Source organism: Euprymna scolopes, chromosome 39 (assembly GCF_053919585.1).
Source record: "Euprymna scolopes isolate OS-2025 chromosome 39, ASM5391958v1, whole genome shotgun sequence".
NCBI classification, from domain to species: domain Eukaryota; kingdom Metazoa; phylum Mollusca; class Cephalopoda; order Sepiida; family Sepiolidae; genus Euprymna; species Euprymna scolopes.
The window spans coordinates 5,792,526-5,810,728 of NC_136520.1; the positions used below are offsets into that span (position 1 = coordinate 5,792,526).

Here is an 18,203-nt window from a genome sequence, read left to right on the forward strand (position 1 = left end):
CATTCAGCACTTTTTTTTTATTAAGTAGATTTCCATAAAAAAATTATGGTAATTGTGTAATTTAGCAGCGTAAATTATTTGACAGACAAAAAAATTATAAAAACTATTTTTGTATAAAACACATTATTAAACCGAAAGGCCAAAATAAAACCAGAAAAAAAAATTTCATTTTTTTTTTTTATCATTTAAATGACTAAATGTACAACATTCGAGGCTGTCATACTGCTTTAAAATTTGGCCTTTTTAAGGCCAAACAAAAAAAAAGAAGGAAAAAGAAAATGGCGGCCAAAAACCTGGTTCCAAGAGCGTAAAAAAGGCCAAATATAAACATCCGTAAGCGTCAGCAACGAATGTAAATGCTATTTTAAATCTAACGGTCGTTACATCGACCAAAACGTTGTGCAGATAACACTTAATATGAGAACAATTATCCGATTATTATAAACAATACAGGAAATTCACGTCTGCCTTTTTTTCTTCTTCTTTCATAGTTGGCACATATAAGATCCAAGGGAATGATACCGTCTCAATGGTTCTCGATGCAGCGCTGGCTGCTGGATACAGAGCTATCGGTAATTATGGATTTAATTCTTTTGTCGCCTAACAATAATTCAAGTGTTAACACGTTTGTTTCGTTGTTTTTGTTAACATCTCTAGACGGAACAACATTAAAAGAAGTCACTGAGTTTACGTACCTGGGCAGCAACATAGGTTCCACGGAGAGAGATATCGAAACTTGCATCTCGAAAGCATGCACTGCATTAGATAAGCTACAGTCAGTATGGACTTCAAGGCTTACTGTCAAACTGAAAAGGCAGTTCTTCAGAGCAGTGGTGGAGTCTGTTTTTGTTTACAGTGCTACAGCCTGGACACTCACCAAAAGATTGAAAAGAAAGCCAAATGGCACGTACACCCTTGCCAAACTTTCACGAGAAACACTCGTCTAGCTGAAAACCCTATCAATAACTTTCCCCACTCTTTATCTGTGCCTAAACCTAAACGTAGATTTCATGAGCTGAACACCTGTGGAACTCTCTTCCGTTTGCCTATTTTCCAGCTGACTACAATATGGTCGTCTTCAAGTCCAATGTAAACAAGTTCTTGATGAGCTGTTCCCTTCCTAAGTAATGCAATTTACCAAATTTACACTACTAATAATTCCTATGATATTGTCCCATTGACTACTGTACACTCTTTAACCCTTATCCTCGAGTGGCCTCTGGGCCTTGATAAGTGGTGACTCCTATGTAAAAAAAAAACAAAACAAACCAAACAAAAAAAAACACCTGTATACTGAAAACAGTGTTAAATATATCTTGGCAAGATCATCTTATGAAGCAGCAACTTTATGGCAACCTACCTGCCATATCTACTACCATCAGGGAACATCTATGATTTGCTGGTCACTGCCAGAGGAGCAAGCAAGAGCTGGTGAGAATGTATTGCCGTGGATTCCACAACACTGGCACACGAGCATAGGATGACCTAGATCCACGTACATCCAGCAAATTTCACATGATGCCAACTGTGATCTTGAAAATCTGAGGCAGCTGTGATGGAGGACAGGGAAATCTGCTGGAGAGAGGGTCACAGTAGCCCGACCGATGTTTTTTTTTTTTGTTAATCTGTGTAAGTTTCATTATTTGACTTAATGAAAGGGAGATAACTGTAGCTGCTAACGGTATGTATGTTTGATAAAAAGGAAATAGTCTACTTGATGATGGCTTCCGGTTTTGTATATAGAGATGGACACCTGAAATATTATAGCTCACCATATCATTTCGTGAAATGATATAAAAGTTGAAAAAAAAAAAGCACAAACTTTACCCAATCTCGTTATAAATTAATTATTTCAACCCTTATTTAAGGCCTTTTCAAATAAGGAGAGCTGGTCAGTGTAATATCTGACTTTAAAAAGTGAAGGCGGATAATTTAAGCTGTGCTAATATTGTACCTGCTAAAGGTATGTATTTTTGATAAAAAGGGAAACAGTCTACTTGGTGATGGCTTCCGGATTTTGTATTCAAAAATACATACATAAAATATTTCTCCATACCATTTCAGGTGGACACATGAAATAATATATGCATGAGTTGAATAAAAAAAAAAACACAAACTTGGCCCAATCTCATTATAAATTTATTTTAACTCTCTGCAGGCCTTTTCAACTGAGGAGAGCTGGTCATCTGAGTTTAAAAAAAAAAAAAAGGATATTCTTTTTCATTTAATAGTCATTGAAAAGTTTTTTGGTCTTATTTGACTAAGTGAATTTTTTTTATTATATTTGAAATTTTATTTTGATTTCAATAATGTAATTTGTTATTTTGATAATTTTATTTTGATTTCAATAATGTCATTTGTTATTTTGATGATAATTTTATTTTGATTTCAATAATGTCATTTGTTATTTTGATGATAATTTTATTTTGATTTCAATAATGTCATTTGTTATTTTGATGATAATTTTATTTTGATTTCAATAATGTCATTTGTTATTTTGATGATAATTTTATTTTTATGCTTTCATAAACATATTTCTTATATAAATTAAAATAAAAATCTGTTTTTTTTTTTTTTTTAAAACAGCATTTTTATAATTTCATAAACATATTTCTTCCAAAATTCAAAATAAAATAAAAAAAAAATTATTTTTTAATTTTCTTATTAAAAAGTGCAAATAAAAACTAATTGTGTTATTTTTATCTGTATAATTTTGTTAAATTTTTATCGTATACGTTTTCAAAAATGTCCTTTTCTTATATTTTATTTTAATAAATCGCTTCACAATAAAAAAAATACTGAAGAACAAGAAAAGTGAAGGAACTGATTTGCTTTGTCACTGCTTCCGGTAGTACTATACCGGAAGTTAGGAAATAGCAGACTATAAAAATATCAAGTCTGGGTGAAAGCCATGGAATTTATATATAAAAATATAACTTGAGAATATATAAAAAAAAAAATTAATTTTTTATTTTTTTATTTTATTATTAAAAGTGCAAATAAAAACTAATTGTGTTATTTTTATCTTTTTATAATTTTGTTAATTTTTTATTGTATATTTTTTAATAATGTCCTTTTTCTTGCATTTTATTTCAATAAATCGCATCACAATAAAAATATTGAAGAACAATAAAAGTGAGAGAACTTATTTGCCTTGTCACCGCTTCTGGTAGCAGCCACACCGGAAGTTAGGAAGTATATAAGCTGACTATAACCATCCTTTGTTATTTGAGACAATATTAATACTACTTGAGGCAAAATGCATCTAACATTTGATGCATTTTGTTTTTCAACTTCTTTTTGCAAAACTTAATTATGTTCCGTCAAACCAAAACCAACAACCAACCTTTTCCCTCTTTTCTTTCTTCCCACTTCCTTTCTCTTTCTCTCTCCCCCACTTCCTTTCTCTTTCTATCTCCCCCCACTTCCTTTCTCTTTCTATCTCCCCCCACTTCCTTTCTCTTTCTATCTCCCCCCACTTCCTTTCTCTTTCTATCTCCCCCCCCACTTCCTTTCTCTTTCTATCTCCCCCCCCACTTCCTTTCTCTTTCTATCTCCCCCCCCCACTTCCTTTCTCTTTCTATCTCCCCCCACTTCCTTTCTCTTTCTATCTCCCCCCACTTCCTTTCTCTTTCTATCTCCCCCACTTCCTTTCTCTTTCTATCTCCCCCACTTCCTTTCTCTTTCTATCTCTCCCCACTTCCTTTCTCTTTCTATCTCTCCCACTTCCTTTCTCTTTCTAATTCTCCCCACTTCCTGACTGGTTTCCTAACTTCAAATGTACAAAACATTAATACTGTAACCTTTTCCCTCTCCCATTACAAAACTCATTCATGTTCTGCAGGGCAGAGAACAAAAACAATGAAATCTTCTATAAAACAACAAAACCAAAAACTACAAACTCTCGATTGAAGATACAAAGAACTTGAAGAATAAAAACTTTCTACAAAATAACTGAATACAACATGAATACGTTTTCCAAAATCACTGGATTTTGCATTAAATAACCCGAAAAGGATTGATATGCCATAAAACAAAACAACCAAACCAAACTCTACAAATAAATATTGATATAAAGAACCAACCAACTACTCAGTCTTCTCCTTTTTAAAATTTTTTTTTTAGATACCGCCTCTGTTTATAAGAACGAAGAAAGCATTGGTGCATGTTTGTCTAAATTGTTGCCCAAATACAACCTGAAACGAGATGACATCTTCATCACGAGCAAATTAGGTATGTAAATTTTTAAAAACTTTTCTTTGACAAAATAGTTGATCGACAAACGGTAGGGAAGTTACAATTGTTGCAATATAAATATATATATATATATATATATATTTAGCACATTCTTTGACCGCATAGTTGGTGCCACCCAATCAGGCTGTCTGAGGAAGGATACTAGTTTCCATTACTTAAAATGTACCAAACATTTAGATTGTTTTTCCTTTCTCCTTTTGCAAAACTCAATCGTGTTCTGCAAAGTAAAAAACTAACGCTCTTTTATACAAAAGAACCAAACCAAACACGATGAATAAATATAAACTTAAAGCATAATAAACACTAAACAACCTGACGATATGCTATAAAACAACGAAACCATGAAATATGAATAAATATTTGAAGATATAAACTACTTCAAGCATAAAATCTAAATCTTTTTTCCAATCTCACTGCATTCGGCATTAAATAACCAGAAATGGTTGAATATGCTGTAAAGCCAAACAAAATCAAATTCTATATTTGTCATGGGTTTTCCGATTTTTGTAAACTGAGGGTAACATTATATGACCTAATAAGATGAAAAATGGTGAATTGTTGCAGTTTGTCTTGAACCTCAACCACCAAAATAGTTGACCTGCTCGTTTTTTTTTTGTTTTTGTTTTTTTTTCTTTTAATCACAATACTAATGATCATGTCGGTTTCATTCTTGTTGGACTTTTAGACAACACAGTCTGACAAACATTGCAATGCATCATGGGAAGAAACCATTGGACTACTGATGCCAAAGCAACTACCGAGTTGGCATTGGATTCATTTACTTTCGACTCAAACTCTTGTGAACTTGAAGCCAAAAATCGTGGAAGATATGGCATCAACTTTCTTTGAATTGAACAAGTGTTTCAATTATTTTGTCAAATTACTGTATATTTATCAGTTGCTGTATATCTATTATTTACTGTATATCTATTAATTGCCGTGTATTTGTTATTTGCCGTGTATTTGTTATTTGCCGTGTATCTATTAATTGCTGTATATCTATTAATTGCTGTGTATCTGTTATTTGCTGTATATCTATTATTTACTGTATATCTATTAATTGTTGTATATCTGTTATTTGCTGTATATCTATTAATTACCATATATCTATCAGTTATTGTACATGTATAAGTTACTGTGTATCAATTAAAAAATGTCTCGAGAGACAATGGCTACCCCCTGTAAGAGTGTCTGCATATGTAATTGTGAAGCAAGCGTTGCGCAATTTGCAACAAAATCTCTCCTGAATCAGAATTGCCTGATTCCCGTGGCAAGAGGAAGTCCATGACAACTGGAAACAATGCCAAGATAAGCAGAGAGCACATACAGCACCTGGTATTCCCAAATGGTCACCCATTTTAGTGCTGACCAGACTCAATGTTCAGTAGATATACAGTAAATAATAGATATATAGCAAATTAATAGATATATAGCAATTAATAGATATATAGCAAATAATAGATATACGGCAATTAATAGATATACAGCAATTAATAGATATATAGCAATTAATAGATATACGGCAATTAATAGATATATAGCAATTAATAGATATACGGCAATTAATAGTAGATAATAGATATACGGCAATTAATAGATATACAGCAATTAATAGATATACGGCAATTAATAACAATTAATAGATATACAGCAATTAATAGATATACAGCAATTAATAGATATACGGCAATTAATAGATATACGGCAATTAATAGTAGATAATAGATATACGGCAATTAATAGATATACAGCAATTAATAGATATACAACAATTAATAGATATAATAGATATACAGCAATTAATAGATATACAGCAATTAATAGATATACGGCAATTAATAGTAGATAATAGATATACAGCAATTAATAGATATACGGCAATTAATAGTAGATAATAGATAGACAGCAATTAATAGATATACAGCAATTAATAGATATACGGCAATTAATAACAATTAATAGATATACAGCAATTAATAGATATAGAGCAATTAATAGATATATAGCAATTAATAGATATACGGCAATTAATAGTAGATAATAGATATACGGCAATTAATAGATATACAGCAATTAATAGATATAGAGCAATTAATAGATATACGGCGATTAATAGATATACGGCAATTAATAGTAGATAATAGATATACGGCAATTAATAGATATACAGCAATTAATAGATATAATAGATATACAGCAATTAATAGATATACGGCAATTAATAGTAGATAATAGATATACAGCAATTAATAGTAGATAATAGATATACAGCAATTAATAGATATACAGCAATTAATAGATATACGGCAATTAATAGTAGATAATAGATATACAGCAATTAATAGATATACAGCAATTAATAGATATACGGCAATTAATAACAATTAATAGATATACAGCAATTAATAGATATAGAGCAATTAATAGATATATAACAATTAATAGATATACGGCAATTAATAGTAGATAATAGATATACGGCAATTAATAGATATAGAGCAATTAATAGATATACGGCAATTAATAGATATACGGCAATTAATAGTAGATAATAGATATACGGCAATTAATAGATATACGGCAATTAATAGATATAATAGATATACAGCAATTAATAGATATACGGCAATTAATAGTAGATAATAGATATACAGCAATTAATAGTAGATAATAGATATACAGCAATTAATAGATATACAGCAATTAATAGTAGATAATAGATATACAGCAATTAATAGATATACGGCAATTAATAACAATTAATAGATATAGAGCAATTAATAGATATAGAGCAATTAATAGATATACGGCAATTAATAGATATACGGCAATTAATAGTAGATAATAGATATACGGCAATTAATAGATATACAGCAATTAATAGATATACAGCAATTAATAGATATAATAGATATACAGCAATTAATAGATATACGGCAATTAATAGTAGATAATAGATATACAGCAATTAATAGATATACGGCAATTAATAACAATTAATAGATATACAGCAATTAATAGATATAGAGCAATTAATAGATATATAGCAATTAATAGATATACAGCAATTAATAGATATACGGCAATTAATAGATATACAGCAATTAATAGATATATAGCAATTAATAGATATAATAGATATACAGCAATTAGTAGATATACGGCAATTAATAGTAGATAATAGATATACAAAATTAATAGATATACAAAATTAATAGATATACAGCAATTAATAGATATACAGCAATTAATAGATACACGGCAAATAACATATACGGCAAGTATCAAATGTGATGATGCTGTATATCTAATCTTTAACTGTCATAAGAATGAGTGAGACTAGCGATGGATGCACCAACCCGGATGTGGTGGACAATATTCCATGCATGGGCGAATGGTGGCTCTCTGGTGTGAATAATTCTCTAGAACGGGAGGGAGAGGCCACATTCTTTGCAGCAGCCTTGGCAATGTCTTCATTGTATTTGTTGCGATTCATGTTGACTGTGAATGTTAGACCAAGGAGTTTGAATGATGAGCTCTCGGGTAGGGTCTTATTTGTCATGGCGAATACCCTCCCCCCCAAGACCAAGTTTTAATGGAATTCCTTACCCTCTGTTTGATTTTCACCTAAAATGGAAATTTCCGATTCTAACATCCACATTCCAATATCGCTACAAGTAAATCATGTGATTGAATTTTTTTAATGGAAATTGCTCTAGACAAGGCATGAAACCACTTGATGTATGGAGCTAAAAAGTAAAAAATGAAATACTGCTATTACTTCGAGGTCAAAAATTAGCTGAGAATAAGTGTTGGATAGATTTTGACTCAGAAAACAGCAATTCTTCCACCTTTGTCAGAAATATCGCTGATGAAATTTTAGGACTAAAGGACAAAATGGGGGAAGTGAGAATTATGAAGCTGCGGAAAGTAAACCGAAGATCCACTTTCTACTATCTTTAATTAAATTACTGTGCATTTCCTTTAATTAGCTGTGGAATGTCCACAGGTCAAAAGTCAGTTAGATCTATAACCTCTAACTTTAATGACAGGTGCTTTATTTAGTACACGTGATTTGATAAAAATGTTTTTGCGAACATTCTTAGCTCATTCTTAGACATTTATGCAGACGACATCGCAATCTATAGCAACACTTCAAAGGTCAGCAATGACCAAGATCTTTCTGATTTCCTCTTTTCTGATCTTGAGAACGCGATGTAAGGGGGAAAAAGGTAGCTGGTTAATTTTAATTGATCGAAAACTAAGCTTCTCTCCTTTCATAATCTGGTGCTACCAGATCAGGCTTGCCTTTGGCTTCCTGAGATGAAATGCACCTACATTGATGTTTTTTTGTTTTCTGATCTTTTTTGTAAAACTTAATTTTGTTCTGCAAAACCAAAAACAACAGCCCCTCTCCCTTTTATTTTAATTAACTAAAATGTCCCCATTCAAAATCGAAAGAATTATTAACAAAAATCTGAACACAAAAAAATTAAAAAATGGAACTTTACTTATACAAGTATCTACTAAAAGTAGTGCCGAAGAAATTTTAACATGGACAAAGTTCCATGATATAAACATCAAAGCCTACCCTCACAAAACCCTCAACACCTCAAAGGGAGTCATCAGATGTCCAGAATTAAACACCTGCTCTCTAGAAGAAATAAAAACAAACCTAAAAAAAACAAAAAGTTATAGATACTAAAAGAATTACAATAAAAAGAAACAAACAAACAATTAACACCAACACATACATATTAACTTTCAATACTCCTACTCCACCAACTGAACTCAAGATTGGATATATTAACATTAAAGTAGAAACATATATTCCCAGACCACTTCGCTGCCTAAACTGCTAAAAATTTGGCCACTTCAAAGAATACTGCACTAGGAAAACAGTATGCCCAAAATGTAGCAGTAATGAACACCAGGAAACAGAATGCCAAGGAAATATAAAATGCCCAAACTATGGTGAGAACCATCCAGCATACTCATCGCTCTGTCAAAACTGGATCAAAGAAAAAAAAAAAAAAACTAAAATATACCAAAAACATAAGTTTTACCGAAGCTAGAAAAATTATTGAAACAGCCACCACAACAGAACCAACTAGATCATATGCAGGTGCAACCAAAAATCGATTAAAAACAATAGAAAACATTGAACTAAAGGAAATCTCTACCCTCATAAAATCACTTCATGAACTAGTTGAGGCATTGAGGGCCACCTTACAGCAACTGCCGTCAACTCAAGCTGTACTTGAAAATAACTACCAAACAGTTGAAAATAAAATCCCACCAGATCCCAAAAATCAAACACAATCCTCTAACAAAAAATCCACACAAACTGAAAACATCCCAAAACCAAAAGAACAATCGCCTAGTACCCTCCACAAAGAAAAAAAATAAAATCTCACACCAACCAAACAGAAAATAAATGAAAAACCCCAAAAAAGACAGATCTCGCTCCACGTCAAAAACCAGAACTACAGATCGGAACAAATTTAAATCCTTGGAAATAATGGAAACAAACGACAGAGCCTCCGAAACCCCATAATCAAATAGTAGAAAACAACCACTGATATTTTTTTATTTATTTATTTATTTTTTCAATTTTCACCCCAAACAAGGCACAGTGCCACTTTGAAGCAGGGGGCTACTATCAGGGACTTAATTAGTGGGGTCATTATGAAGGGAGATGAGTAGAAAGATGTTTGTTAACATTACACTTGAACTTCTGCATATCATTGCAGTTGGGAAAGCAGAATCCCGGAAGGGAGTTCCAAAGACCCGCAGTTCTGGGGAAGAAACTATTGGAGTAAAAGGCTTTCTTGCACCTAGGGATCTCTACTGTAAAGGGATGAGACTTAGTAGCTTGTCGGGTTTGTCGGGGGTAGTTACGTCGGGGGGGTACAAGAGTTTGCAGTTCGTCAGAGCATTCACCATTAAAGTATTTGTAGAACAGGCAGAGGGATGCAACATCTCGTTGATGGGGCAGAGGCTGAAGCCTAGATGACAGTTCAGGACCTTTCAGGTTGGCAACTCTCTTTTGAACCCTGTCCAGTAACGAGAGACAAGCAGCAGATGCACCAGCCCAGATGTGACAACAGTACTCCATACATGGGCGAATGGTTGCCTTATAGAGGTATAGGATACTGTCAGGCGTAAGTAGTTTTCTAGCACAGTAGAGGAAGCCAACCTTCCTTGCAGCAGCCTTGGCAATGCTCTCAATGTATCTATTCCAGTTCATATTCCCTATAAACGTTAGACCGAGGAGTTTAAAAGAAGTACTTTCAGGCAATGTGTTCTTGGCCATTGCTATTGGTGGTAGAGAAGGTTTCTTGTAGTTATTGAAGGAAACAAGCTTAGTCTTAGCAGCATTGAATGTGACCATCCATTTTTGTCCCCATTCCACTACAGATTGGAGGTCATCCTCTAGTGTTTCTGCCATTTCCTTGGATATGTGTTCATTTGTTTTCCCCTCATATCTGTTATAGAGAGTGGTGTCATCGGCAAATATACCCAGCTCCGAAACAATTTTATCAAGGTGGTCATTAATGAATATCAGGAATAATAGAGGTCCAAGGATAGACCCCTGAGGTACTCCCGCATTTATGTCATATTGTTTAGATGTACGACCGTCGAGGATAACTTTTATTTTACTATTACTTAAGGATTTAATTACATTATGAATTCTTCCAGCGATTCCATATGATCTAATTTTCGTTAGAAGACCATCGTGCCATACCCTGTCAAAAGCCTTAGATATATTAAGGGCTACCGCTCTACCCTCCCCTGTTTTGTCCAATGAACGGTATATACGTTCAGAAACTACAGTTAGGAAATCAAAAACATAAAACTAAACTATGGCTAACAAAATAATCCAATGGAATTGCAGAGGTATAAAAGCCAACAAGAATGAATTACTTCTACTAATATCCAATCTCTGCCCTTCTATAATATGCCTACAAGAGACTTTTTTAAAACCATCTGAAACTATTAATCTTCGTAACTTCACTGAATATAACCACACAACAAATAATCCAAATAGAGCTTGTGGAGGAACATCCATTCTCATAAACAAAAACACAGCACAAAGCCAAATAAATCTACAAACTAATTTACAGGCAATTGCCACCACAACCACCCTACTTAGAACAGTCACAATCTACTCCATCTATCTACCCCCAAATGACCCTATAGATGAAACAGAGATAGAAAAACTTATTAACCAACTTCCTTGCCCCTTCATATTATTAGGTGACAGAAAAGGAATCATTATAGAAAATATTATCAACAATAACAACAACAACAACAACAATAGCCTATGCATATATAATAACAAAAAACCAACCTTTATTTACTCTGCTACAAACGCATACTCAGCAATTGACCTCTTTATAATTGATCCTAGTATCTTTATGGATTACAACTGGACAGTGAACGAGGACACTTGTGGGAGCAACCACTTTCCAATAATATGAGAACACTTTGGTCCTGAAACAAACTCAAAAATTCTTCGTTGGAACCTTAAAAAAGGTAACTGGAATAAATTCAAATCATTATGCGAACGCACTCTTACCTGGAAAACATGTGAAAGACCCAATCACTCACTTTACAGATACCATCACCTCAGTAGCTGAGGAATGCATACCGAATCCACATCCTCTGAAATATTTCCTGTTTCCTTATATTTGGTTTGGTTTTGGTATACCTGAAAAATATAGATGAAAATCTGACAAGTTTATCAAAATTTTGGATAGAATTTAGAAAGTGCAAACTTTTAGAAATTTGTAAATTGAAAAAAAAAGACAACTTTTATTTATATTTAAAATACCCCCCCCCCACATATAAGATTCTACTTTTTTAGGCGATTATATGTGAATACACTGGTTGTTCAGTTGTGCATATAAATATAATGTAAAATGATCCAATTTCCGGTACATTCTAACTTTTTAAGCAGGTAAGTAATTTTTACCACTAATTCTAAGACCATCCAGGAAAATCATAAAATTACATGTAATTGCTTTATTTTTCGTGTTACCACCCAGAGTTAGGGTTAGTAGTAGGGAAGGAGTGCAGATTTTATAACTTTCAACAATCACATATTTTATACTAAATTTTGATTTGGAAAATTAACATTCCCAAGATTTAAAACAAGTTGGTTACATGTCCTTAAAACATTGTCTGATCAATAAGATGGTTACATGTCCTTAAAACATTGTCTGATCAATAAGATGGTTACATGTCCTTAAAACATTGTCTGATCAATAAGATGGTTACATGTCCTTAAAACATTGTCTGATCAATAAGATGGTTACATGTCCTTAAAACATTGTCTGATCAATAAGATGGTTACATGTCCTTAAAACATTGTCTGATCAATAAGATGGTTACATGTCCTTAAAACATTGTCTGATCAATAAGATGGTTACATGTCCTTAAAACATTGTCTGATCAATAAGATGGTTACATGTCCTTAAAACATTGTCTGATCAATAAGATGGTTACATGTCCTTAAAACATTGTCTGATCAATAAGATGGTTACATGTCCTTAAAACATTGTCTGATCAATAAGATGGTTACATGTCCTTAAAACATTGTCTGATCAATAAGATGGTTACATGTCCTTAAAACATTGTCTGATCAATAAGATGGTTACATGTCCTTAAAACATTGTCTGATCAATAAGATGGTTACATGTCCTTAAAACATTGTCTGATCAATAAGATGGTTACATGTCCTTAAAACATTGTCTGATCAATAAGATGGTTACATGTCCTTAAAACATTGTCTGATCAATAAGATGGTTACATGTCCTTAAAACATTGTCTGATCAATAAGATGGTTACATGTCCTTAAAACATTGTCTGATCAATAAGATGGTTACATGTCCTTAAAACATTGTCTGATCAATAAGATGGTTACATGTCCTTAAAACATTGTCTGATCAATAAGATGGTTACATGTCCTTAAAACATTGTCTGATCAATAAGATGGTTACATGTCCTTAAAACATTGTCTGATCAATAAGATGGTTACATGTCCTTAAAACATTGTCTGATCAATAAGATGGTTACATGTCCTTAAAACATTGTCTGATCAATAAGATGGTTACATGTCCTTAAAACATTGTCTGATCAATAAGATGGTTACATGTCCTTAAAACATTGTCTGATCAATAAGATGGTTACATGTCCTTAAAACATTGTCTGATCAATAAGATGGTTACATGTCCTTAAAACATGGTCTGATCAATAAGATGGTTACATGTCCTTAAAACATTGTCTGATCAATAAGATGGTTACATGTCCTTAAAACATTGCCTGATCAATAAGATGGTTACATGTCCTTAAAACATTGCCTGATCAATAAGATGGTTACATGTCCTTAAAACATTGCCTGATCAATAAGATGGTTACATGTCCTTAAAACATTGCCTGATCAATAAGATGGTTACATGTCCTTAAAACATTGTCTGATCAATAAGATGGTTACATGTCCTTAAAACATTGTCTGATCAATAAGATCAGTTTTTGTTTAATTCATATACGAAACTTATTGTTTGGTGATTTATTGTATTTTTACCACAAAATTTTTCAAGCTGTTTACATGTAATCGCCTAAAAATTGAGAATCATGTTTTTTTTTTGTTTTTTTTAGTTGTATTAGAATATAAGTTAGATTTTAAAAACAATAAACCTTGTTTCTCATACGTAATTTTATGTTTATTGGCTAGATAAATGGATGAAGATACTTGTAAAAAAAAAACTTGATTAATTTTTATTCTTCAGAAAAAAATATTTTCCCAGTAAGCCACACAGAGATTTATCAAAAAATTTAATTTTTTTTTAGAAACAAAACGTCAACTTCAACTTCGTTGTTGGATTTAAAAAAAATAATAAATATGGTTTTTCATACATAATTTTATGTTTATTCGCTAGATAAAAATGTACAAATAATTTTTTTTCTGTAGAAATTTGTTTTTATGACGGTATGAAATTTGGTGCATTGGCATACTCTTTGGCGTACTTTTTAGCAAACTAAAATGGTGGATTGTAATCTGGTGTGCTAGCTTCCCAAAAATGAATTACTGATTATTTTACGCTATAAAGTAATATATCTTTTTCGAATGGGGATTTAGCTGAGTGTTAATCTAAAAAATTGTCGTCATCATCGTTATTGTTGTTGTTGTGGTCGTCATTATTATTTGCATCTCGTTTTTGTTTACACAAAGCAAATCAATTTAATAACCCACAAATTTTTTATAACGTCATTCACAGAGAGAATGCGCAGAATAGTTAACAAAACCCACACCCTTCCCATGTTAAAAATGGCTATCTAAATAGCAACATTATTTAGAAATTCATTCGTAACAATGGGAGGACCGTTAAATATTTTGTTCTTATATCATTTTCTCATTTTACCTACCAATCGTCGACTATTTTCAACTGTTTATGAAAACTTTCAAGTAGTATGTTGTACACTGACGAACTGGCTTTGTTTTAAAATCAAATAAATCTTTTGTTGTCTTACAGTTTTCAATCAATTACAAGGAAAACATTTGAGAAAAAAATATACGTGGAAATTACCCGGAAATTTGAAAATTTACAAAAAAAAACAACAAATCTCTAATTAAAAATTTATTAATTTTAAAAGAATCGGAATTAGGAATTGTAACGGAATTGGTAATTGTATCTGAATTCGGGAAAATTTTTTGAATCGTCCCATCACTAAAATCTACATAAATTTATATATAAAATATTAACCTGAAATATATATATATATGAAATTTATTTATACAAACATTGATGGCTACATATGTGCATACATGTTTCTGTAATCACCCATGCTGGGGAGATTACGTCTTCAGACCAAGAATTACCCTGAAGAGTTTTCGAGGGTAATTCTTGGCCTGAGGACGTAATCTCCCCAGCACGGGTGATTACAGAAACATGTATGCACATATGTAGCCATCAATGTTTGTATAAATAAATTTCATATACCTGCTCTGTTTACTCATTGAGCACTCATTGGTAGACACCTGTTATTTCATTGGATGTACTTCTAGGAAACTAAACTCTACTGCCATAATATATATATATGTGTGTGTGTGTGTGTGTGCGTGTGTATACTTTCGTAAATATGAAATTTCAATCTACTGTTATTTCTTTCAGCCCCAAGGGATCAAGGTAATGGAAAATGCCGTGAAGCGTTTCAGCAGTCATTGTCCCGTCTGGGTTTGGAATATCTCGACTTGTACCTCATCCACTGGCCTGGAAGTAGTGATATGAAGCCACAAGACAAGAGGAACAGAGAGTTACGACAACAAAGTTGGTATGAAATGGAATCGCTGATTGGTGAAGGTAATTGACGATGATGACCTTGTACCAATCATAAATATTAATATATATTTTTCTTCTTGTGGAGAGTAGCCCCTGTTATATCAAAGAACCTACTGTTGATTTTTATATGCTGGGCCTTTCTGCTTGTGTGGTAATAAAATGGTAATAAAACTTCATCAAATGCACTTGTGATGTTGGTATGTGTAAGATGTTAACTTTCATCAAAATCATGTGTTCCTTCTTTCGTTGGATTATTTCGATTATTGATTTTCACTATTTATCGAAGCAAAACCTATCGAAGAACATTGCCAGATACATAATGTACATTTGTGTGAAATTTCATAAAAATCATCCCAGTATTTTCGGAGTTTATAGGGAATGAGCTCCCATACACACAAAGTTTCTTTTACATAATAAGCATAATATATATATATTAGTGGCCTGGCAAGGCCACAGGGGAGACACCCGAAGTAGTAAAACTGAAGTTTGTCTGCAGGACACTATATATATACAAATGTTGGCAAATTTGGGCATATTTTATTGGTTTGAAAATATTGATTCTTTTTTACCAATTGTCATAAAATTTTAGCCATTGAATAATATTATAATCATCAAAAATAGAATAATATTATAAACTTCAAAAATAGAATAATATTATAAACTTCAAAAATAGAATAATATTATAAACTTCAAAAATAGAATAATATTATAAACTTCAAAAATAGAATAATATTATAATCTTCAAAAATAGAATAATATTATAAACTTCAAAAATAGAATAATATTATAATCTTCAAAAATAGAATAATATTATAATCTTCAAAAATAGAATAATATTATAATCTTTAAAAATAGAATAATATTATAATCTTCAAAAATAGAATATTATTATAATCTTCAAAAATAGAATATTATAATCTTCAAAAATAGAATAATATTATAATCTTCAAAAATAGAATAATATTATAATCTTTAAAAATAGAATAATATTATAATCTTCAAAAATAGAATAATATTATAATCTTCAAAAATAGAATAATATTATAATCTTCAAAAATAGAATAATATTATAATCTTTAAAAATAGAATAATATTATAATCTTCAAAAATAGAATAATATTATAATCTTCAAAAATAGAATAATATTATAATCTTCAAAAATAGAATATTATAATCTTCAAAAATAGAATAATATTATAATCTTCAAAAATAGAATATTATAATCTTCAAAAATAGAATAATATTATTATCTTCAAAAATAGAATAATATTATAATCATCAAAAATAGAATAATATTATAATCTTCAAAAATAGAATAATATTATAATCTTCAAAAATAGAATATTATAATCTTCAAAAATAGAAGAATATTATTATCTTCAAAAATAGAATAATATTATAATCATCAAAAATAGAATAATATTATAATCTTCAAAAATAGAATAATATTATAATCTTCAAAAATACAATAATATTATAATCTTCAAAAATAGAATAATATTATAATCTTCAAAAATAGAATAATATTATAATCTTCAAAAATAGAATAATATTATAATCTTCAAAAATAGAAGAATATTATAATCTTCAAAAATAGAAGAATATTATAATCTTCAAAAATAGAAGAATATTATAATCTTCAAAATTAGAATAATATTATTATCTTCAAAAATAGAATAATATTATAATCTTACAAATAGAATAATATTATAATCTTCAAAAATAGAATAATATTATAATCTTCAAAAATAGAAGAATATTATAATCTTCAAAAATAGAATAATATTATAATCTTCAAAAATAGAATAATATTATAATCTTCAAAAATAGAATAATATTATAATCTTCAAAAATAGAATAATATTATAATCTTCAAAAATAGAATAATATTATAATCTTCAAAAATAGAAGAATATTATTATCTTCAAAAATAGAATAATATTATAATCTTTAAAAATAGAATAATATTATAATCATCAAAAATAGAATATTATAATAATCTTCAAAAATAGAATAATATTATAATCTTCAAAAATAGAATAATATTATAATCTTCAAAAATAGAAGAATATTATAATCTTCAAAAATAGAATAATATTATAATCTTCAAAAATAGAAGAATATTATTATCTTCAAAAATAGAATAATATTATAAACTTCAAAAATAGAAGAATAATGTAATCTTCAAAAATAGAATAATATTATAATCTTCAAAAATAGAATAATATTATAATCTTCAAAAATAGAATAATATTATAATCTTCAAAAATAGAATAATATTATAATCTTCAAAAATAGAATAATATTATAATCTTCAAAAATAGAAGAATATTATAATCTTCAAAAATAGAAGAATATTATAATCTTCAAAAATAGAATAATATTATAATCTTCAAAAATAGAATAATATTATAATCTTCAAAAATAGAATAATATTATAATCTTCAAAAATAGAATAATATTATAATCTTCAAAAATAGAATAATAATATAATCTTCAAAAATAGAATAATATTATAATCTTCAAAAATAGAATATTATAATCTTCAAAAATAGAATCATATTATAATCTTCAAAAATAGAATAATATTATAATCTTCAA

At 30.1% G+C, this 18,203-nt stretch overlaps 1 protein-coding gene across 1 annotated transcript in view; it reads left to right on the plus strand.

Moving 5' to 3' along the window:
• Window positions 1–18,203, plus strand: part of LOC145263633 (glyoxal reductase-like) — an 84,385-nt gene that overhangs the window by 21,210 nt on the left and 44,972 nt on the right. The window contains exons 2-4 of the mRNA XM_080120485.1: window positions 492–572; window positions 4,126–4,233; window positions 15,435–15,623. Coding sequence (XP_079976611.1) covers window positions 492–572; window positions 4,126–4,233; window positions 15,435–15,623 — 378 coding nt within the window. The remainder of the gene's footprint in view (window positions 1–491; window positions 573–4,125; window positions 4,234–15,434; window positions 15,624–18,203) is intronic.